A 24,113-nucleotide genomic window follows, 5' to 3' on the forward strand; every position below is an offset into this window, starting at 1 on the left:
TGTCAAACTTGTCTTTGAATTTTAGTTAGATAGGATGTCGCTAAACCCAGTCTTTCCAAATATCATCAAAAAAGTGGGTTAATCAATCCTGACAGGTGTAAGAACACAGCCAGTGAAGCTGACAAGTCAAACAACTGTTATTACTCTTTTTTTGAGTGACAGGCTATTATTTGGCTTTCACTCATGTGCAATTTTGAAATCAAGTCTTTAATTAAATGGGTTCATACAAATGCACTTCTGAACAGCCACACATTTTCTCTCTAATTTTCTAGAGGTTTGTGTTTGTTGTGTTGCTGAACCCTTTTACATTGAATGAAGTCTACCCTGACATGCTTGGAAGTGGTTGTTTGGTGAACTGTATCTTCCTCCAAGTAGTAAAAGATCTCCTGCCTTTTGCCCAAATAGTTGCTGTTTGACTGGCGGGGTTAAACCCTTGATGCCTATTGATACAAATATCCATTAAACCACTTCTGCTCCAAAGTAAATTTACCATCTACTTGAAAACATAAACATAAATGATTATTATTGTTATTTTCTTTTATTATTTTGTTATTCTCATTGCTGGGAATAAATTGAGGCTTCATAAGGTTAAAGACCCACTCAGATGAAAATTCTGTTTTTAAAATTAGGCTTAGAATTGTACCTCTTAGTATTTCTTTATTCAATTGTTTTGAATAGGGAGGAGATGAAAAAATTCTGTTGGAAAAATATGAGTGGGCGACAAGCTCCGGCCCACAATGGGGGAAGGGAAAGGAGTGGCGTTGCTCTGACTTGTGCCCGCCCACAAATATCTATTGAACTCCTGCTGCTCTGCAAAAGCTACCTTCTAGAAAATATCACAGTTTTTTTTAAATTGGGCTAATCTTGGTTAAAATACCACAAAAAATGATTTTTAAAATAAGTCAAAAGATGATCTTTGTTGAACTTTAAGAAAAATGTCCACAGCTTCTTGTACAAATAAGTTTTATTATTAGGTCCAGCAGTTTTGGACAGTCTTTGAACAAATAATGTTACTCAGATTTTTACAATTTAAAAAATCTTTTTCTACAAGCAATTGAATTACAGTTGCACTTCATGTTAAATATGGGATTTATTGAATTGATGTCTGCACATTCCCACCATAGCAGCAGAAACATTGAAGGATTCTTCCTCTTTCTGTTTAGAAAGGTCATAGAGGTCAACATGGAAAACTTAGTGATTGTGTTAACAGCAACAGCCACCTTTTTTTGATCCCATTCAGTTATAAATGTTACAAACATTGTCATTTTTGGAACAGTTCATTCTTTGCCTCTAATCATTTTTCTGATGGCAGAAGAAGTTACATATTATACATCTCCATACATTTCTTACTGAACGTATGTAAAACCCATCATTAGATCACAAAAGCCTGAAGAGGTGAACACAGGAAAAGTCCGGCTTTAATGACATTTTGACAGCACAAAGAAGGAAGTGGCTTTCTCCGACAGCCGGTCTGCTGGGCTTCACCTTGAAAGTGACGCGGCAGCAACAGCCACTGCAGTGATGCAGCGCTTCAACACAGCCGCCAGCGTTGGTTCCGCTCTCCCCGTCATGATGGAGGATATCACAGAGGGTTCAGTGCTGTCTGCCTGCTCCTGCTGAGTCATGGGAAACAAATGCACGCTCACTCTGCACAGCTTCCTGGTTGTGTGTTTGCCTGTTCCATCGACCTCCATCTGACTCTGGGACAAATATCTGCTTTAAATTGATCATGTATAGACTTCTGCATTTTGAATCCATCATCTACTTAAACGACGGCGGTCTACAACAGTTCTTAAAGAACATTGAAATATTTGCAGTCTATATGTTTTAGGTGGGGGATGCTGTTGCCCGTGTCTGCATAAAAATACATTTAAAATGCGCATCCATCATGAGCTTAACCCAGCCTTAGGGGGATTCCTGCACACTCTGAAAACACCCCCACGTTTTCCCCAGCATCCATCACTCTGTTGTCTGCATCCCTCTATCATTTCTGCATCCCCTCCCACTCAGGGATTTCAAACCAAGGAAATGCCTTTTTTTTTGTTGCAAAACCAATTGATCTAGCTTCGATTCCCTCCCCTCACTATCACCTCCTCCATTCATCTCCTCTTCTTCCTCGTCCTTTCACCAACTTCAAAGAGGCCATGTTTCTAAAACAGGGTTGGCCTAAACCCTCAGGGGAGGGGAGGGTGCCTATATTTGTGGGTGGATCTCAGACTGGCACCCCCCAGCACATGTGTGTGTCTGCAGACATGCACTCGTTTATTCATCAGCAGAAATGCATGGAGACTCAGTAGACGTCAAACTACAACAAATACAACAAACATGTTGTTGTATTGTGTATACAATAACCCTGCATGATGCCTGAAATATATTTGTTCTGTTTGAGATCAGTGGGTTCATACAGAAGATTGTGTGGTTTTTCTTGTTGTAGTTTGACTTAGGGAAAGCTTGTTGTGTTGAGTTAATGCTCTTTCATAATTGCAGGAAAACTCATCTCCATAAGATCAGTTTTTATTTTCGAGCAGTGTTCAGGATGGAAGCTTCTCGTTTCAATCTAAGGACTTCAGTTAAATGATGTCAGTTATGAGGAATGGAGAATGAGGTTATGTTGCAGTGTGGAAGCAGGCAGTCACTCCGGGAGCTGCATTGGTATTCAAACAGAGGATTAGATGCTCCGGATCTCTGCAGCAAGAATAAGTTCTGCAGGAAAAAAGACATTTGTGGGTTTTACCTCATTAAGAAAATGCTGTGCTGCTGGCAGAGCCAAAGACTTTTCAGGGACAGATCACCAAACAGAGAAACAAGACAGCACAAAAAAAAAATTAAAGCTTACCGTCAAACAGGTACTTTTTGGATGCAAGATTGTTGCAAGAAGTACAGCAAACAGACCAATCTTTTGTTTATATCGAGGTCTTCATTCATGATGATGATCAACATATTCAGAATTTTTAAGTAGCAGCTCTTGAATACTGTTTAACCCTTGTGCTATTTTAGATGACCCCACCCTTACTTTGACGTGTTCTCCCTACAATGACAAAGGTGGATAAAGGTGGAAAGACTTCATGTAATCCATGGACACCAGTGAAGATCACAAATCATTGAAGGAAAAAAGGTTCAGAGCACTGTCTAGTGGGTCTAGATGACCCAACTCCCAACGTTAAAGTGCCTAGGATAGCACAAGGGTTACTTGTATTTAGTTGTCTTAAAAGTTGGAAAGGCCCAGATAGATGTGAAATATTGGAAGACCTGCTTTGTTTTTGAGACTTTTTGAATAAAGTGCACATGTTTGTGCTTAAAGTCCCACTCCGATCATCTGTTTTGATCTTTTAAAAAAACGGTCTTTTAATTATGGTTATTCCGTTTTTAGCCCAAATGAAAAGCACCTGTGTCGTTTTCTATGACATAGTTTCTCCAGAGTGGTAGAAGTTCATTAGAAATTTGCCTCAGAGTTGGGGGGGGGCATTGTTGTGGAGCAAGACCCATCGTCACCCTTCACTGAGAGCTGTCCGTTTACACTCTTTCCCGCTAGCTTAAAGCCTCTCACAACCCCAACCTAACATTACAGATGCAACAAAGATGGTGAACAATATTGGAGCCATCCAGCTGGACAGGTTTGAGCCAGATGCCAGTTCAGACGAGGAAAACAAAAACATACATGGATCTAGTCGCCTACAAGTGGATGCATCGGAACAGAGCAGGGATCTTGTGGCCCCACCCAACTGATTTTCTACATCACAAATAAACACTTCCTCAAACAGCGTTTTTTCATCTGCCCCTGATTTACAACAATTCAAATAAACATATAATGAGAAATGCTGTTTAAGCTTAATTTTCTTTATTAATTTCCTGCTAAAATAACATGTTAAAAACACCAAAAAGACCATTTTCATCGTGAAATCTTGAAGAAGGTCTTGTACTCTTCTGATAATACCTTTGTGTAACGGATATCAGTTTACGCAGCTCAGTATTGGAAGTCCACCGCCTGCTCTGTTACTGAGCTTCACCACTTTTCATTTTATCCTCCCCTCCCTCCCCCTCTGTGATTTTTGGCCGTTGCTGCAGTCTCCCGGAACACACTTGGCTTTCATACTACGTAGCAGCAGGGTTAAACAGACAGCGAGAGGGAAGGAGGGCGGCAGAAAAAGACAGAGGGCTTAAGCAGCAGCCTAGCACCGACGGTTGCTGCACATACGTCATCCGGCCTGTGTGCACGACAACAACTGGACCCAAAGAGGAGAAGGATGAAGTACTTTAGAGTTTCTGGAGATCAGATAGGAAAACATGGACATTCAGGTTCTGCCGCTGTTTCTAGAGGCTTCTTCTAAAATTTACTCATGTTGAAACACTGTTTAGTTTTGTTGTTTATACAGTTATTGTGGAGAAACCGTCATGATGATTGATACTAATTTGTAGAGTTAAATTGGATCAATAAACATTTATTTACCTTTTCTGGTTAGTAGTTTGATTTTAAAAGTAAAAATTGTGACATTTTATCAGGTCTTTGACAAGCAAATGAAAGGCATTGATGTTTCTTTTGCAGGATTCATTTGCATCTGCAGCACAGATGATGGTAAAATATTAAAACTGAAGCTTTAGATGGGGCAGCGGGGGCTAATGGCAGGGTTAATGAACCAGCTTAAATTTAGGTTGGGAAGTGAGAAAAATGTCAAAACCCTAAAAATAAACTGAATTTTGGTCATAAGTGGAAAAATAAGGGTCATTCGGTTTTTGCTGAGTCATTGAAAGTCTTATGAAGCTGGCAGCAACCCCTTATTTGATCTTACAAAAACTCCAATGGTTTAAATTACATTTTTGCAAGAAACCAAACGACTTTTTAATTCCATCTGTGCCGACTGCATCCAAACACTTCTGCTCTCCGCCTCGTCCCTCAGATCTCCGAGATTTACGTAAGCGGCGAGTCAGCTGACCTCACAGCCAAAGAGAAGCTGTTGCTATGGAGCCAGCAGGCCACAGACGGCTACCCCGGCCTCCGATGCGTCAACTTCACCTCATCCTGGAGCGACGGACGCATGTTCAACGCTCTGCTGCACAGATACAGGTCAGAGGACGTGTCACAGCTTAAAACTTAAATAAACCAATTATTACACGTAAAGAAAACTTACATTTTAAACATTTGCGTTAACTATCCAATCTCTACGATCTTTAACAGATAGTTCTGTGTTTGTCTCCAGGCCAGACCTGATCAACATGGAGGTGGTGTCGCAACAGAGCAACCGAGACAACCTGGAACAGGCCTTCGAAATCGCTGAGTCGTTGGGCGTGACGAGGCTGCTGGATGCTGAGGGTGAGATCGTCGTTCAGTCCGCCTAGCTGGTCTCTGGTCTCGGTCACATGTTACTGACAGATCTTCACCCTGCAGTGAACAGTTGGACGATGAATGAATAATGGTGACACTGAAGGCACATAATTCCTTCTTATCTTGATGTTGTGGCACAAGGTTTTTGCAAAGGTGGCACAAAGTTTTCATACAAATCTGAGAAGAAATCCTTATAAGATCGAAGACTCAGAGTTATGTGGTTTTGAGTTGAAAGAACTGTGGTCTTAAACAGAGTCAACTGTGCTACTAGTCAGAATAACCTGATTGTAACAAAGCCCAGTTTGTTATTTTTACCTGTCAGACCAACATGGCGATTAAAATCTTTGTAAGAAAGTGTTGCACATCCCATTGATAGGAGGGAATAGAATTAGTACAAAGAGAGAGAAACTCAAAACTAGAAATACATTTTTTTTAATTGGGGAAATGTTTGAGTTTTAAAAATAAAATCAGAATTCTGATAAAACATGTAGAACAAACAACGTGGAGTTTGGATTTGACTAAAGTGCTTTAAGTACAATTTAAACTTTAATCTCGGAATTAAGACTTGCCTTTCTCTGCATTCTGAAATTAATGTCAGAATTCTGGGAAATAAACTCGTCAACATGTTCTTGTTGTGCGAATTTGTTTTATTTTTGCTTTTCTGATGACTTGAATTGATTGTTTCCTGTAAATACACTTGATTCCACTCCTGCTTTTTATAAAACAGACCCTCTTTTTCCCCTCCTCAGATGTTGATGTTCCCTCACCAGACGAGAAGTCGGTCATCACTTATGTTTCTTCAATCTATGACGCTTTCCCCAAAATCCCTGAAGGAGGCGAGGGCATCAGCGCTAATGTACGGCTCATATACTCATTTGTGTTTTCAGATTGAAATCTGTTAATAATTTACCATTAATAAAAAAATTTTTAGATCTTACTGCAGCTCTATAAGTTATTTATCTGATGCATAACATGACTTCCTGCGAACACAGCCTCAGTCTTTACTGTTTGTTGCTCTCTCCATCATCAGGAGGTGGACCAGCGCTGGTCGGAGTACCAGTCCAGGTTTTCGTCTCTGCTGCAGTGGAGCCGCCAGCATACAGCCCTCATGGCCAACAGGAACTTCCCCCAGAACCCTGCAGAACTTAAAGTGAGCGTCTCGCCACATATTTGCTTACAGCAAGTTGTCTTACTTACTTCAGGCTAGGAACAAGACTGGAATGAAGAAGGGAAAACTTTTGGGGTTTTTGTTTGTTTTAAGACCAATCCTTCCTGACCCCCCTCCCCCGTGTTACTCCTTTTTCCTTGCAGGCACTTTACAATGAGTACATCCAGCTAAAGGAAATGGAAATCCCAGCAAAGGAGATTGAGAAGAGTCGCATCGAGCACCTCTACAAACTGCTGGAGGTAAAGATGAACAGAGAAACTGGGGTTAAAGATGGCTGATGCTCTGCACCATGTGCAGGACGCGCTGCTCATCATGGGTCGAGCTCTGGGGCATCAGTGACTGAACGAGTTTGTGTCGGTTCTGTTTGTCTTCTCAAGTTAAAACAGCTTCCCAACCGGGGGTTTTAAGAAAAGCAACACCGCGGCTGAGGTCGAACACATGACATCTGATAATAGTTCCTATTGTTCTGGCGCTCAGCTGATGTTCCCGCATCACATCTGTGGTGGAACTTATGATTGCATTCAAATTGTCCTCCTGGACCAGTGGAAGAGACCTTTATGGGCTTGCGCTGAAGCATGATGGGATGCTGCAGTGATGTGTTTGTGTCTGTGCAGGTGTGGATAGAATTTGGTCGTATTAAGCTTCCTCAGGGCCTCCATCCCAATGACCTGGAGGAGGAGTGGGGCAAACTCATCTTGGAGATGCTGGAGAGGGAAAAGGCTCTTCGGCCGGCTGTTGACAGGTACACACACCCATGCGCACACGCACGTGCACACAGGTGTGCTCATAAGTTTACATTTGTATGATAAATTTGTAAAATCTTGTATATTTTTCAAGAAGTGTTTTATTTATTTCTGGAACTTATAACTAAATACAGTGTTAGACAGGTATTGGTCCCATTGGTGCAGAGCAACCCCGCCCCCCTTTCCCTTTGTGTATGTGATAGCTTGGAGCAGCTCCCTGCTCAATGCACTGTCTATGTAACAAATTTTTCAAGCTGCATTTTTTCTTCTGCTCCTCATTCAAAATTATTTGAATAAAGAAATACTCAAAAATGCACTTTTGAGCTTAATTCTATAAACACATAACCTCCATCATGAGTAAAGACGCCTAAACATGAGCTTCATTGGGGTGGTTCTTAATGCAACATTTTAAATCACTCAAAGATGTAATATTCCATCTTCATAAATGAGGTTAATAATGTAAAATATATCTAAACATTGGAGAGCTTCGGTCACTGTTGCTCAAACTCTAGTAAAGAAAATGAGAGGTTGCTCACCCAACCCTATTTTTAGACCAAGCCTTGGCAGATGGATCAGCAGTCGTTTGTCCCAAAATGCTTTGAGATGCAAAGAAACCACAGGTAACCCACAGTGTGCTACAGAAAACCCTTTTTCAACATTTTTTGAAATTGTGGTATTTTATTTAATAATTCTGTGTTGTTTTTTAGAGGTATTTGGGATTAGTTTGTAAGTCCTCATTAAATTTTTGTTTTCCCAAGAGCATTTCCCAAGAGCATTTTCACCTCTCATATTTTTTTTTAATCATCCTTGAAAGCACTCTGAACATTTATTAGCACACATATTTTTCTGTTCTAAATTATTATCTACAGGTAAAAACCTGCAGACATTTAAAAGTTTTGTGTTTTCACTGTGGCACCATCAGCTGTGTTTATGCATCATATTTCTCTGTGTGTTTAGGCTGGAGGAGCTGCTTCAGAGAGCCAATAAGATCCAGAACATGGCTCTGGACTGTGAGGAGAAACTCACCCTTGCCAAGAACACACTCCAGGCTGTGAGTGCCTCTGTCTCACACGATTTATTTCCTCACATACACGCAGCATCCTTGGGTTTATGCTGGGCAAACATACAATTAAATAAACATTTACTCTACTTCTGTTCTGGTTTCTGTAAACAGCCTCTTGGTACATATTTAATGTTCCTTTATGAAAATCAGCAAAAAGCCACCATTAATCCTGCTACTGTTGCCTTATTTTTCTAATAAGTTTGATAGTTTTCACTTAGTTTCCTTCTGGAATCTATTTTTATTTTGCAATGGCACACATCATTCAAAAAATAAAATGCTGCCTTCCTCCTCCCCCTCTTCTCTGTGTCCAGGACATGTCTCGAGCAGAGATGGGTGAGGCGGTGCAGTGTGAAAGAGAGCTGGCCTGCTACCTGCAGGACTGCGAGGAGCTCATTGGACACCTCAGCCAGGAACTCAAGGTCCTCAGAGAAGATAAATACTATCAGGTGGATCAGCTGGCATTCAGGTAAGCAAAAAAAAAGAGTACTTAAAAGTAGAAGTCAGTCTGTTAGAAATGATGTCACTTTCAAAACTTTATGGTAAAAATGTCTGGAGGTTCTCCTTGATATAGATGATGCAAAGTCTGTGATTTAATGGGTTAAAAATCAGCTGGATTTTAATGTTATGAACTGAGGCTGATCATGAGATGTGCAAAAGGCAGCCATGTTTTATTTAAATACCAGAGAAAAGATCGAGGTTGTACAACTCCTACATATATCACAATAAACTATCAGTGTTTACCTTTTGTTTTGTCTGCAACCATCTGCAGATAGATGGGCGGGGCTTTTGTGCTGCTCAGCCATCACGCCTTCATGTCTTGCATTTACTGCAGCTCACTAGTTCTGACATAGATTCAATGGTTAAATCAAAGTGATCATGCCGATAGTTTAAAATGACTGTAAAGTTCTCGTTTAGAGCATAACCACAGATGAAACTGAAATGTCCATGTCTGTCCTCTGCAGAGCATCCTGCCTTCAGGAGGAGCTGGTCTCCCTGAGGCTGCAGTGTTCCAGTGTCTACAGAAAGGGCCACTTCTCCCAGAGCACCAGCCAGAGAGCCTCCAACGACAGCCTGTCTCTAGGACAGATGCTGCTAGGGGCAGTGGGAGCAGCTGGGGGCGCACTTTTGCGAAGACCCATGACCCGCTCCCAGCTGGTGGCCGTGTCTTCATCAGAGGACGAAGGAAGCTTGAGGTTCATCTACGAGCTGCTGGGATGGGTGGAGGAGACACAGGTCAGACTCTTTCATACCCAAAATAAACAGGACCTTTGTTGAAGGTCAATTTATATGAACTACTTTGCCTTTGCTTGGTTCTCAGAGTGCATTTTTTCTTAAAAAAAAATGAGATGGAGAAATGGCTGTACCTTGTGATCATAACCCTGCACAAGTCATTTAAGGAAGAAAAAGTGACATTTGTGTCTTATTTCTATTAAAGATCTGATACTGACTAAAAAAAGTCTTAAATTTACTGAACTTTAAGTGTTATTCAAGAATATTTTCTAGGTTTTGTTAGTATTTTTCTCTACAGCAAATCTCAAATCATAAAGACATGAAATAGGCGTAATATCTTTACATCAATAATTACATGAATTTGCATAAATGGATTGCATTAATGACTTATTTTAGGGTTTGAGATTTTAGGTGTACTTTTTTCTGAATAGAAAATATTTTTGTCTGTTTTTAGGAGCTCCTGGATGGTGCTGACTGGGGTGCAGACCTCCCCTCTGTGGAAAATAACCTTCAAAAGCACAACACCATCCACACTGCAGTTGAAGAACTGATGAGCGGCCTGCAAGAAGCTCGCAGCTATGAGGTGCACACCTCCACATATAACAGGATTTTTTATATTAAAAGTTACAGTTACTCATGAAGTTTTCTCTTTTCTTTGTTGCACTAGGCTGAAGTCTCTCCAAACTTCAGGAGCAGCTACTCTGAAACCTTGGCTAAACTGGAGCACCAGTACTGCAAACTGCTGGTGTGTCTTCACTGAAGAACTGTGAAATTGTCTTTGTTTGCTGGTTTAACCTTATTTTCCCAGTAAATCCCTTTTAAGCGTGACTGACATATTTTGTTCTTTGATTCTTTAAGATTCCCCTTATATGTTGCTTCATTTTACCCATTATTTTCTGGTCTTCCCTTGTGTTTGTTTTTTTGTTCTTTTGCTGCTTTAGTTATTTCAGAATTTTGTAGAATATTAACAATGAGATTAATCTATTAAAAGCTTTTTTTAAAGAGAGAATAGAAATTGTCTAGAAGATCATGACATCAACTTTGTGCACAATTCTTGACTCCTAAATCAAACTAAAGTTATTTTTTGATGATCTCTTTTTACACACTAAAACACTGATTCTCTTTTTTAGGTGATTAAAAAAATTCACATTCATTGTTCATATTCATCAAGAGCACCCTTTAAATTTCTTGTTTTTTTGCTGTTGCCATAGGAACATTCGTCATGGCGCCTGCAGAGCTTGGAGAGCTTGCATGCGTTTGTGTCCCACTGCACAGAGGAGCTGATCTGGCTCAATGAAAGGGAGGAAGAGGAGATCGCCTTCGACTGGAGCGACAACAACACCAACATGAATGCCAAGAGAGAAATGTACAATGTGAGTGGAGGAGGAAGAGAGCGCTGAGGTGCTGATGTTTCATCCCTCAAAATTACCTTTTTTTTTGGATGTAATAGAACACACATGCATCCTTGCATGCAGGGCCTTTACCATGCAAAATCCATTTTTTTAGCTTTTAAATGTATTATAAAATTCATTCCTCATGAAAATACCCCCCAAAGTGGTATTTTGATCCGTTCCGCCATTTCTGAGTTTTCCTCTAAAAACCTGTGCTCTGAGCACCAGCCCCTCCCAACCCACGAAAACGAGTTGAGGTAGACCGGTGAGAACAGCCCCTTCCAGGAAGAGTCTGTGCTTCCAGCACCGCCCCCAGGCTAACACACACAACCACTTTCTCCACTAAGCAAGCGGTGTTTGGCTAAAACTCTTTCCTATGCATAATATGCGTATCCATCTTTACAAAGTTTTGGATGCCGTGTGTTTTCGTGGGCGAGCATAGGCACGCTGACAAGGCAAGCTCTAGGATGATGTCATGAAATGGGCGGCACCCAGACGAAGCGAAAGCCGGTGCCTCGGGTTGGACAAGAACTCTGGAAAATAGCTAATATTTAGTAAAAAACTTGTTCTTTTGTGTGCCAAAAGTAATATATGATCATCTACATGGATATTGTTTACTATAAAAGGCTTAAGAATAGTATGGTATAGGCCCTTTAAGTCTGAAAGTATTCATATAAAATGTAATTCTGATCTTTTGTTTTGGTTAATGTTTAAAGGAAATACGGTTGGAGTTGGCTGAAAAGCGAGATGTGATGCGGTCTCTTCAGGAAACAGCTGCCCGACTTTGTCAGGACAACCATCCAGCCAAGCAGACCGTAGAGGTGAGCTGCAGGAAATCCCTCATTTTGACAGAATGACTTTTAGAGAACTTTAGTTCTGACTCATCAGTTTATTCCTTGATATACACTGAATTTTTAAAAAAATCAGACACACTATCACCACAATAGCATATGGTGATGTGTTTTTTGTGTAACTAAATATAAGCTTTTTGGACTTGAAAACAACACTTACATCGAAGCATGGTGGTGGCAGCATCATGCTTTTTGGCTGTGGATGCTTTTACTATCATTTATTATTGTAAGTTACCGGTACTTTAAAGTTCAAACCCCATAAATGAATTCATTATAAAGTTTAACCTATCAGAAAATTATTCTTGGGCCTTCCATTGAGATGATATTCTTTGTGAAAACCTGGTTTATTAAGACTTTCTATCTGTATTTGTGTCAGGCTTACAGTGCAGCACTACAGACACAGTGGCAGTGGGTGGACCAGTTGTGTGTTTGTGTGGAACAACACCTCAAGGACAACACAACATATTTTCAGGTGAGATTCAAAGTCTTTTAACCATTTGCAGTGTAATGGTGAGTTTTATGACTTTTTCAGTAAAAACAATTTTAGATAAATAGCATTTAGAAATAAACTCTGAATGTTTATTATTTTTTGGAAAATGTGTTTTTTTCCGCTATTAAGTTTCCTGGAGTAATTCTGGAAAACTGAGGCTTGCTTAACATGTTTGTGGTTTGTTTGTTAGTTAAGAATGTCCTTTTAAGCTAACACAAGTATGACATTTCTGATACTAATTTAGAGAATACAGAACAAAAAATGATGGTAGATCTGATGATTTGGGCTGGTTTTGATGACATAGCATCAGAAACCGTGCATAATCATTAAGTCAACCTCTGATGACTGTGAGGCCCCTGGTCTGGTCACAAGAGAGTAAATAGTTTTATCTAAACACTTTACATGACTCATCTTTAGTGGGTGCAAACATGGTAACTTGGTTACGTTCTTTTTTCATATTTCCCTTCTTTCCCCTCGTCAGTTCATGAGTGATGCTCGAGACTGTGAGTCTTATCTGCGTCAGCTCCAGGACACCATCAAGAGGCAATACACCTGTGACAAGAACAGCAGACTCAGCAAACTGGAAGACCTGCTGCAGGACTCCATGGTAACTTAATCAATCGTAATAAGTTGGTTTTAGGAAAAAAGTATTTTTTTTTTAGCTGCTGTTTGATAGGGACAAATTTAGATCTCAACTTTCAAAAACCACATTTGAGACCATAGTGCCAATTTGTTGAGGTTGTCAATTGTTTTTGTTGGTGGTCTTTTCTCTGGTCAGAATGATGAATAGATGAGTCTTGCTGATTGGCTCTTGCAGATCCATTCTGCAGTGTTTTTAATTGATGATTGCTTCATTTATCCTCACCTGATGTTTTAGGCAAGAAAGCTTTAAAAATGTACTTAAAAATAATGACAGTTTTAGTTTCTTTAAAGAAAGAATAAGGAAATTTAATTGCTCGTCCATCAAATCTTCCTTTTATTGCTATAATTTGGAGGGATTACAACATTCCTCTTAAAGGGATCAATGGTCCTAATATATCTGCAGCTTTTCAAGTAGACAACCTGAGATGGGCACTCATGCAGTCAGACCTGATGGCTTCTCCTGCTTCCATTTACTTATTAATCTGCTAGCGATGTGCACTTTCAGGAAGCTATTATGTTTGGACATAATTCATTTTTTATAAACTATCGACTCATGGTTTAATTCCCCACTACATTTCAGATCAGAGGCAGAACTGTTTACACACACTTCATATCCCTATTTTCGTGACATGATCCAGTCACTTCACTGTGTGAAGCAGCTGACTCCTGAGCTCGATTTGCTGCTTGATGTTCACGCGCATCACCATGGAGTTTTCCTTCATTAGGACTGAGCTCATCACACAGAAAAATGATTTTTGACAACTTCTTTCCCCTTTAGCAGCTGCTGGGGTGTCATGACTGGAGGCAGCTCCGTTTGCGAGTCCTCTGAATAACCCTTCCATGGCACTTTCACGCTCTTCCCACCTCCACACCCTTATCACACACACTTTTCACTCCATCAGATGGTGGCAAGTATGAGTCACAGGCCAGAAAAGTGAGCACATCCGGTAATATCAGGGGTCTGCTACCTGTAATGCTAAATGAACCATTTGGTCTAACCAAAAACCAGCCAGAGCCACCAAGTCCCACTTCACTGTTAAAGAAAATACACTAGTTTATAACTTTGCAATCATTAAACCATTCATTTACAACATGTAGCTTATAAATATTTACAATTACAAATTATAACAGTGATACATTTTTCTATATTTAACAAATGTAATTGTTTTATTTTGAAAAAATCACATACAAGTTCCTTTCAAGATAAAATACACCTTATAATTTAAGAGAGAATCCTCCTGTTACATTAGATTTACTTGAGTGAAAAATGCCATGTCTAACATGAAATTTTCTTTCATTCTGAGTTTAGTGGCTTCTTATCCTTTTTCTTCTTCATGTATAGAATATAATTGTGACAATGTAGATGCAGAATCATTTTTCTAAATTGCGAGATTTTATGTCGTAAATTTACGAGATTAAAAAGAGAAAAAAGTCCTAGATTAACGAGGAAAAACACCGAAGTTTTCCGTTTATTGGAGCTTAGCTTGAAGATAAAATATGTAGAGCCTTTTGTGAAGCTTTATTTCCGGATAGGTTTAAAAAAAATGAAGAGATTCAGAACCTTTTGATGACTCAAAATCAGGTTATTATCAATGGAGCCGGCTTCCCGGGGTTCGGTGTCAGTAAAGCGGAGTTTCATATGTAAAATAAGGATCTCAGAGACGCGTTTGGGTGTAGAGGAACGCTGCAGCCTTTATTCTCCTTTACATTCACATACCCTGAAGTTCATTTGTCTCATTACGTCATGAAGCTGTCATCCGAACATCAATGCAGAAGTAAACAGTGTTACATACACCCCCTCCTCCAGATGAAACGTCGCGTTTCAACATAAAACAATACAGAGGAATGAATGTTATATTAGCATAAGAACGTTGACCATCCCAAAAAGTGCTGCTCCTCCTCAGACGGAAGCATCACACAGACGTAGAGATGTTGTCTTTGATGGAGGAGGAAAAGATTGAAGTGGACAGCTGCAGAGACACCGACATCTTCATCAACAGCTGCAGAGATCCTGCAAACCGCCCATGAATAAATAAAACATTAATAAATCGTAAATCAAACAACTGATCTTCCATACATTTGGAACGTTATCAATAAACATTCAGGTTACCTGTTCAATTGAGTTTAGACGGTCTGTCTGCTGCGTGCTGCGCGGCGTTCACTTGCTGCTCTGTATGCTCACTTTCACTTTAATCTCGTAAATTTACGAGTTTTTTTTTGGATAGCCCTAAAACTCTGTCGTAAGAATCCAGTTAAAATATTCATGCTGAAAACTATAATCCTAAATAACAAAATGTATTCAACTGAAACAAATAAACCAAAACAACAAACCCATTTTTTTTCTTCAAAACCAAAGAGTCATAATGGAAAAATAAAGCTGCATGTGGCTCTGGAGCCACAGGCTGCAGACCCCTGTCCTTTCCAAATGTTTATGTAAAGACATTTTCCTTTCCATCTGAATGCATCACACTTTCCTCGTGTTTTAATGTCGCAGGGACTGAAACATTTGCCGTTTCCATGTGAAATTCATTTCACCGCTGTAATGTGTGAAGTTATTAAGGAAAATCAACTCCACCTTGTCTCCCTGTTGTTTCCCTGTAATGAATCCTTAATGAACCATTCACTCAGGGCATGGCAGCAATGAAACGCTTTTGCCTGTCAGAGCGAAGAGCCCCGGCTTCAATGTTTAATGGTTAGAGGCCGAGCTGACGCAAGCGGGAGAGTCCACCCATGTCAGCAGCTGCTGGCTTTCTGCAAAGGGCCCCGCTAAAGGGCCGTGAACCCTTCTAATGACCAGTCCAGCCTGCAAAAGTCATTAGTGCTGCAATTCACAAGGCAGCACTTCAGGGAAGTCAGCAGAAAAACTGTAGCTGCTGCACCCATCAGTCATGACGATCTTTCTGAAACATTTAATTCACAAAAGGATCTTCTAGAGATTACATTTTTAGCAAGTAAACTGAAAACTATCAAACCTAAGGGACACTTTTGCTTTATTCTTTGTGTGGGACATTCAAGATAAATGGTCTCCGTTTATGTGGATTATTTGATTTTATACAAACTGCCTTAATATTTGTCCTGTAATGTAAGAAATGTTGTAGAAAAAGTGTGTATTATGAACCCAAATCCCTCCATATCATTAAGCAGAAGTAATTTAACATTGCATGTTCTCAATTTTCCCCCTTTCTGAAAAATATTAAATAATAAAGAAAGAGAGGTTTATAACAGTTTTTTATTGTCTTGCAGGAGGAGAAGGAGCAGCTAATTGAGTACAAGAGCACGCTGGCGAGCCTCGTGGGTCGGGCCAAGACAGTTGTTCAGCTCCGGCCCCGCAGCGCAGAGAGCATGCTGGGAACCACAATACCCGTCAGAGCCATCTGTAATTACAGGCAAATCGAGGTAAGATGCCCAATCGATGATATGAACGCGTCAGGATTCATGTTTTACTTCACCTGTTGGCAAAAGAGTCAGACTAAGTACAGTGTTCCCCTGCTTATTCACGTTTCAATATTGGTGGTTTGACGTATTCACAGATTTTTTTCCCAGTCACATGACTCCTCCTATTCATCGTAAAAACTCAGCTCAAGACACTTGTAAGACTTTTGCGTCCCTTTTGCGTCCGAGGGAGGTGCAGGGAGTGGGGGTGGGGTAGTGGAAATGAAGAGCGCACCGGGCCGTCTGCTAAGGAATATTTCACAGCTGGTTCCACCGGATCCTGAATCGCAGTAACTGAAGTTTGTGTCCCTGCATGCAGAAATGGCATCAGCTGGATCAGAAGCAGCTGAAAAATATCCTGAAACCCTGAGGAAGATAAACACAGAATAATTATGACCAGGAGTAGGTGTTTAATATGGATGACACTGGCCTCCTCTGGAAGAAGACGCCCTCTTGCACTTAAGTGATGAAGGTGGAAGCATGGGCTCTTGGTTTTAAGGCACTGAATGACAGAAAGACATTCCTAATGTACGTTATGAAGTACGCTACAGTATATTGCTCTGAATAATGATAAAAAAAACTCTTTACGTTGAGCAATATTCCAATGTTCTTTAATAATGTTTTAGCATTAAGAAGCATTAGAAATGTTTCTAAAGGGTTTTTGATGAGTAAGGATCGGGACGAACATTATTCCTCCGCTGGGGGTCGGGGGTTCTCCGTATTTGTGGATTCTGCGTCTTCGCTGGTTTTTTTGGTCCCTAACCCCTGGGAATATGGCGGGAATACTGTAAAAAAAAGATTTACTGTGTGTACCTGGTTTCAGCACCTTTTTTGACCTCCCTCAACAACCTCCACCTCTCGGCCATGCATTTCCTCACACGTACCAAAATTTGTAGATGTTTATTCTAACCTTTAAAAAAAGCTTTAACATGGCTAAAACACGAGAAAGTAAGGGTCGAAGATGAAGAAGCTAAGACTGCGCTGGGGCGCACTCTGAAAGCATGTCCTCAGGGACTCTAAGAGCCAATCAATTAAACATCTATGCCCCCCCTCTGCGCCCCCTCCTGCAGATGGAAGTGGCTGTTCTCCTCTTGTCACTGCTGTTTTCAGTGAAGTGTGTTGAACGGGTCAGTCTCTTCACCGATGCATGCTGTGAGACCAGGTGAAGGACAGAGAAAAGCTACTCGTTTCTCACCAAACAGTCGAGCACATGACCAACAGTAATCTCTCTCTCCTTCACTGTCCCGTGTCTCCTCCTTTTTTCCTCATGCCCCTCTCACTCCCTCCTCTCTTCCTCATCACCCTCCTCCCTCTCTTCTTTCGGCTGGGCTGGCAAGACAAACGTTCAGGTATAGCTGCCTATGTTCCCCCTCTCTCACCTCAGATTCTCACGCTGCACACTCTGCACCACCATGGTCGCTGCTTTCCTATCAGCTGATTTCAGGCTTTTTAATCTGATTCTGTGCTGCTGAAGAAAACAACTAACATACTGGCATGAAGGGGTCACATGAAGGAAAAGCGTTACCAGTTCAATTTAATCTATTAAATCCATTTGAAACTTATTTTCATTTAAAGTAAAGAGATTATTATTTTTCTAACATGTAGCACTGATTTATTCAAATTAAATCGTTTTTTATTGAATTAAATTATTTGGTTTTTTTTTTATCTCAATCAGTATAACTTTTCCTGGGATAAAAGTGTAACAACACTAAAGGTTGCTTTTGCACAAACTTTTAATTTTTTTTTCTAACTTTTTTTATATTCATAAACATATTTAAAACTGTTTGTTTCTTATTTCTGGGTCAGGTGAGCAGGAACTTGAATCAAATTTTAGAATCGACTGTGGATCTCTTTGGAGATCAAGACCTGTTCCAGTTCATCTAAGGACATGGGTTGGAAGTTAAGGATCAACAGGAGCTTCAACGATTTAAAGAATTTTCTTTGAAGATCATTATTTACAAAAATACATTTTAAGTTCATTTAAAAACTTTTGATGCTTTTAATAATGCATATTTTTGGTTTAATCTTGCTCCCAGACCAAGGGTTCGTCCTGAGGGCTGGGTGGTTGTGGGTTCAAATCCACAGTCAGGTCATGTTTATGACTTAAAATATGACACCCAACGCCTCCCTGCTTGACACAGCATAAATGAGCATGGCTGATTAAAAAAAAAATAGAAAACGTTTATAATAATAATAAATATTATTAATTAGATAAACTGTTCATAAAAAGGAAATAGCATAGGTTAATTTATGATATTCCTTTCAGAAGCACTTTTGTTGATGTTTAGAGCCTATTGGCTCTGCAGTTTAAAGGTTCAGTTGATGAATTTCAGCAGCCGCTTTGCTGAAATCAGCTGATTGTGAAGGCAAAAGTCACTGAACTGGATTTCAGACTCTCAGCCGTTCGGCGTCATTCAGTCAGTCTGAATCTCTAATCTCTAAGGTTAAACGCATCTCATGTTTTTTCCTGTGTGTGCATAGCTTTGCATTAATGATGTGTGTGTTTGCGTGTAGGGAGGGGGTGAGAGAGGGTGGTGGGTAAGAAGCCCGGTTTTCGTTCTGAGCTGGGTGTCTGTTGGTTAAAAACCTGGTTCAGGTTAAAGAAAACCAAGCTTTTTGGTGGAATATTTAGTTCCTTCACAGTAAAAGCCTTAGCAATGCAAAGCAGCTTTTAGAGCTCATGGCTTTTTCTGTGTTAACCTCTGAAAAAGACTCATTGTAAAGCTCCTGCTAACTTCACAAATCCATTGATGTTTTTCATTTTATCTGTTGTTTTGTTGCTTTGCTTAAATGATTTCCTCTTTCATCTCCACTGTTTCTTTCTGTAATCCATCCTCTTTTCATGTTCCTCCATTGCAGTGATTTCCTGACTTTGGAAAGAGTTAATTTCGTGTAGTCTTTTCTACTTTCTGTCACCATATGTCTCTCCATGACACCCCACCCCAATCAAATTTTCATCGGGACACGCTGCTTTTATTTCAGATCACAATAAACCAAGGTGAGGAGTGCGTGCTGGAGGACAACTCCCAGAGGACCAAGTGGAAGGTGATCAGTCCAACAGGAAATGAGGCCATGGTCCCTTCAGTGTGTTTCTCCATCCCACCCCCAAACCAGGAGGCCATCGACACGGCCAGCAGGTGAGACAGGTGCTGCAGGGTCGGCGTAAAAAAGGGTCTAGTAGCATCTTAAGGTTTATTTTTTAACGCAAAAATAGCCAATTGGGATTGTGTCTTTGGAGAAAGCATGGTAAATTTTAAATCATTTTTAACTTATTTACTTGTTATGCATATTTACTTATTCATCACATAGATTATATCTCTGCATATATGAATTAAGGTTTATTTAGGTATTAGAATTATGTAAAAAGAAATGACAAGGTTTTTTTTAAGTAATAAACACAATACTTCCTTTAAGTTTGGAATTAAAATGCGATTCCACAGTCGGATGCTTTTAATTACATGCATTGAAATCAAAGTGAATATTTAATACATTAAAATTTAATATCTGAATTCTTTTATATAATAATTACTTGTCTTTTAAGGAATGAATAATTTTTTTTAAAACCTGAAACCGTTGTTCCAAAATAACAATTATTTTTTTTTGTGTGCATAAAAATCATTCAAAACATCAAATGTTTATTGACTATGACTATGACTATGTTTTGTTCTGTACCTTCATCTGCCCATTATTTTCATTTTTTTTTATTGGATTGTGTATTTAAAGGGCCTATACCATGCAAAATAATTTTTTTGAGCTTTGAGCCAAAGGTAATATGTATTATAATATATATTACATTATTATATATTAAATTATTACTAAAAAAGGCTTAAGAATAGCACGGCATAAGGCAAGGCAAGGCAAGTTTATTTGTATAGCACAATTCGTACACAAAGTAATTCAAGGTGCTTCACAAAACAGAAAAATGCATTAAAATCACAATACATCATAGAAATAATCAACATAAAATTTACTTTAAAAGAAAAGAAGAAAAAAAAAAAGATTTAAAAAGAAAGGAAGGAAAGAAAAGTGCAGATAGGACCTTTCAGTCATTTACACGGCTAAACAGAAATGTTTTAAGTCTAGATTTGAACATGAACACAGAAGAGGCCTGTCTTACGCCTTCAGGGAGGCTGTTCCAGATTTTAGCTGCAGAATATTGAAACGCTGATTCCCCTTGTTTAGTTCTGACTCTGGGAATCAACAGGAGGCCGGCCCCTGAGGTCCTCAGAGTACGAGATGGTTCATATGGCACTAACATGTCAGAGATGTACTTTGGTGCGTGGCCATGGAGAGACTTGTACACAAGCAGAGCTGCTTTGAAGTCTATTCTTTGAGGTACAGGGAGCCAGTGCAAAGACCTGAGCACAGGACTAATGTGATCATACTTCCTGGTTCTGGTCAGGACTCGAGCAGCAGCATTCTGGATGTACTGAAGCTGTTTTACAGCTTGTTTGGAGAGGCCGGTGAGCAGGCCGTTACAGTAGTCTAACCTACTGGAGACAAATGCATGGATAAGTATCTCCAGGTCTCGCTTTGAGATTATGTTTTTGATTTTGGCAATGTTTTTCAGGTGGTAAAATGCCGCTGATGTTACTGACTTGATATGGCTGTTAAAGTTCAGGTCAGAGTCCATGATTACCCCTAGATTTCTGACTTGATTTGAGGGTTTAAGAGACAGAGAATGAAGGTAGCTGCTGACAATTTCTCTTTGTTTCTGTGGGCCAAAAACAATAACTTTGGTCTTGTCTGAGTTTAGCTGGAGAAAGTTGTCCTGCATCCACGCGCTGATCTGTTGGAGGCAGTGGTTGAGTGAATCCACTGGCCCATATTCACCTGTTGTCAGTGACACATAGATCTGAGTATCATCTGCATAGTTGTGATAAGATATGTTATTACTGCGTATTAACTGCCCTAGTGGCAGCATGTAGAGGTTGAACAGAAGGGGTCCCAGGGCATAGCCCCTTATAGACCTGCAGTAAAGTCATGTTAATTTCCTGTAAGCAGACAGCTAGTACTTTAGAAAGAAGCAGGTAAACAGTGGGGAAGACGTGAGCTCTTTTTTAGATTCACATTTTTATTCTGTTTCAACAGGGCAGAGCAGATGTACCAGAATGTAATGTCTCTGTGGCATCAGCTCCATGTGAACATGAAGAGTGTGGTATCCTGGCACTATCTGCTCAAAGACATCAGGACCGTGTCTGAATGGACACTGGACACAGTAAGTGTGTGTCTGTGTCATGTTGGTGTTTCTTTCCTCGTCGTTTCCTTCTCTCATGGTCTTCTGGCTTGTCTCGCCTATCAGGTTCGCCGTCAGTCTCCTTCAGAGCGGCAGCACATTCTGGATCACCTGGAATCTCAGCTGACCGACTTCCTTTCGGACAGCAAGGAGAGCCCCTTGTTCACAGCGGCCGAAAGACGAGAGCTGGACAGGGACGTCCAGCAGGCGCTGCAGCACTGCCAGGACCTGCTCGTCAACATGGAGTCTGGTGAGATGCCTACGCACAAATAAACTCATGAGTGTGTCCACATCTTAGCATTTCTAAATCGTGGAGGAAGGAACTTGACTAGAACCATTCTTCTACTTCCTCTGAGGTCTGAAATGTATTTATTTTTACTCAAATTTCAGTGGAGAAGGATGAGTTGGTGTCTCGGTCGTACCTGTCAGAGCTGCAGGACATCAACCTTCATCTAAATGAGACTGAGCACACACTGATGAGGGGAATTGAACCTCTGCCCTCCAGCAGGCTTTCCGGAGGAATTTCTGACAAGATTATTCAAATTGCAGAACAGGAGGTGACCCCAGCACCCTCTACTGGCTGTGGATGGCAATAGCATTATTAAAAAAACATTTTTCTATTTTCTCAAAAGAACATTACTGACACGATTTTTCTTTTCTCGCTCTGTTTTGTGGAATTGTCCAGAAGTTGCAGTCGGAACTAAACATCCTGCGCTCCAGTTTGGGTGACTTATCTCGTCGCTGCGTCCATTTTTTCGAGGAGAAGCCAACGTCCTCGAGTGTTCCTGTCCTCCGGTCTGAACTCAACCATGCTCTAGAGCGAATAGATAATCTTCACAACCTTTCATCAGTCTACTTGGAAAAGTTGGTGAAATTTTGCTGCAGAGAAATTTTACCCTCGTTCATAAACTTAGTGAAAATGATGGTGTTTATTTTTAATTGAAAACCCTTGTTGAACCTCTTTAGGCTAAAGACAGTAGATGTCCTGCTCCGGAGCCTGGAGGAAGCAGAAAGCCAGGTGAGGAAGTATGAGAGCAGACTAAGTGAGGAAGACACCGTTCCTGCAGACACTGCCGCTATTCAGAACCTCAGAGATCAGCTTCAGGCAAGAACCTCAATACAAAACACAACAGACTTTTGCTCTTCATGATGTCCATGATTCGTTTTATAAATTCCTGCTGGATATTTTCCCAGAGGTGGCAGGCTGAGGTTGCCGATCGGGAAAGCATCTTTCAGGCCCTACAAGCACAGGTGGGGCAGGCCAAAGAGGCGGGGTCTAAACTCAGCAGCCTCCACCCAGATCGCAGTCCAGAGCTGGAGCGCTACCAGGAAAAAGCCAATCAGATAACAGACAGGTGGAGCAGTATCAAAAGACAGATGGAATCACGGTGAGTCTGAACCAGGGGTTTAAAAACACAGCATACATCCTTCTGCACACATGCTGTTTAGATGAAAATGTCCGGAATCAATGTTGACCTGAGAACCTGCTTGTGTTTGCCTGCAGGTGGACTGATCTGGACGTCTTGGGCTCAGAGCTGCAGCAGTACAGAGATGGACACTCAGCTCTCATCAAGTGGATTGAAGAAACGACAGAAAGACAAGAAAGGACCCAGCCTGAACAGACTGACAGCAAAGCGCTGTCTGAACAGTTGGCCCAGCAGACGGTCAGTAATAACAATCAATCCACACAAAGATCCTGTCTTGAATTGTGCATGACCAAAAGATGAACCCTGTATTATAGGGGAATGACTTAAAAAAAAATTTATTTTCCTTTCTAGGCATTAGTTGTTGAGATTGAACAGAACCAGACCAAACTAGACGAATGCCAGACTCACTCCAAACAGTACTGCAGCTCAGTGAAGGTAGGAAGCTGTGGTTAATCTGTCCTTGTATTTATTTTAGGTTTTCTTTTTGTTTCTGTTCAGTATGAGAAAGCATTAAAAGTTGCATATTTAAGTGTCTGACTTTAACCAACCCCTGTCATCTTCTCTGTTTAGGATTATGAGCTCCAACTGATGACTTACAGGGCCTTCGTGGAGTCAATGCACAAGTCATCTGTCAAGAGGAGAAGGATGCACTCTTCCTCTGATGCCATTACTCAGGAGGTAAGGAAAAAACTTTTTCTTTTATTGTTTAATTTTTTGTTTTCGTGTGTCAATTACCAACCATTACATTTTTTTCCTTGCAGTTCATGGACTTACGCACACGCTACACATCCTTGGTCACCTTAACCACCCAGCATGTGAAGTATATCAGTGATGCTCTGAGAAGGCTGGAAGAAGAAGAGGTTATTGTTTTTCTCTGCTTGAACCTTTACCCTCCCCTGTTTTTTTTTTGTTTTTTTGCAGAATTGATTGCTAAACGTTATTTTGCCTCTCAATCTGTGCAGAAAGAGGTGGAGGAGGAGAAGCAGGCCAGAGTGGGGCAGGTTTCAGATCTGTTAGGTTGGGTCAAAGGTCTTTGTGGTCGGAGCGGAGGTTCCAGCCCGGAGTCTTCAATAGCTGCTCAACAGGTGCTTAACAGCTCATTTTTTTCATTAAAAAAATT

The 24,113-nt window shown here is 40.5% G+C and overlaps 1 protein-coding gene across 29 annotated transcripts in view; it reads left to right on the forward strand.

Moving 5' to 3' along the window:
- Nucleotides 1-24,113, forward strand: part of macf1a (microtubule actin crosslinking factor 1a) — a 192,963-nt gene that overhangs the window by 89,735 nt on the left and 79,115 nt on the right. For all 29 annotated transcript variants that reach the window (XM_078954826.1, XM_078954828.1, XM_078954839.1 and 26 more), the window contains 28 exons: nucleotides 4,896-5,062; nucleotides 5,196-5,308; nucleotides 6,070-6,176; nucleotides 6,351-6,470; nucleotides 6,632-6,727; nucleotides 7,103-7,230; nucleotides 8,189-8,282; nucleotides 8,606-8,760; nucleotides 9,257-9,527; nucleotides 9,979-10,107; nucleotides 10,192-10,269; nucleotides 10,736-10,897; nucleotides 11,632-11,736; nucleotides 12,143-12,238; nucleotides 12,738-12,863; nucleotides 16,142-16,294; nucleotides 19,313-19,467; nucleotides 21,422-21,548; nucleotides 21,633-21,816; nucleotides 21,957-22,123; nucleotides 22,252-22,430; nucleotides 22,533-22,671; nucleotides 22,761-22,954; nucleotides 23,071-23,230; nucleotides 23,345-23,428; nucleotides 23,564-23,671; nucleotides 23,755-23,853; nucleotides 23,956-24,078. In XM_078954826.1, the coding sequence (XP_078810952.1) occupies nucleotides 4,896-5,062; nucleotides 5,196-5,308; nucleotides 6,070-6,176; nucleotides 6,351-6,470; nucleotides 6,632-6,727; nucleotides 7,103-7,230; nucleotides 8,189-8,282; nucleotides 8,606-8,760; nucleotides 9,257-9,527; nucleotides 9,979-10,107; nucleotides 10,192-10,269; nucleotides 10,736-10,897; nucleotides 11,632-11,736; nucleotides 12,143-12,238; nucleotides 12,738-12,863; nucleotides 16,142-16,294; nucleotides 19,313-19,467; nucleotides 21,422-21,548; nucleotides 21,633-21,816; nucleotides 21,957-22,123; nucleotides 22,252-22,430; nucleotides 22,533-22,671; nucleotides 22,761-22,954; nucleotides 23,071-23,230; nucleotides 23,345-23,428; nucleotides 23,564-23,671; nucleotides 23,755-23,853; nucleotides 23,956-24,078 (3,819 nt within the window). The remainder of the gene's footprint in view (nucleotides 1-4,895; nucleotides 5,063-5,195; nucleotides 5,309-6,069; nucleotides 6,177-6,350; nucleotides 6,471-6,631; nucleotides 6,728-7,102; nucleotides 7,231-8,188; nucleotides 8,283-8,605; nucleotides 8,761-9,256; nucleotides 9,528-9,978; nucleotides 10,108-10,191; nucleotides 10,270-10,735; nucleotides 10,898-11,631; nucleotides 11,737-12,142; nucleotides 12,239-12,737; nucleotides 12,864-16,141; nucleotides 16,295-19,312; nucleotides 19,468-21,421; nucleotides 21,549-21,632; nucleotides 21,817-21,956; nucleotides 22,124-22,251; nucleotides 22,431-22,532; nucleotides 22,672-22,760; nucleotides 22,955-23,070; nucleotides 23,231-23,344; nucleotides 23,429-23,563; nucleotides 23,672-23,754; nucleotides 23,854-23,955; nucleotides 24,079-24,113) is intronic.

The sequence above is a fragment of the Oryzias latipes genome, chromosome 11 (genome assembly GCF_053564925.1).
Source record: "Oryzias latipes strain Hd-rR chromosome 11, Olatipes_Hd-rR_3.1".
Classification (NCBI taxonomy): domain Eukaryota; kingdom Metazoa; phylum Chordata; class Actinopteri; order Beloniformes; family Adrianichthyidae; genus Oryzias; species Oryzias latipes.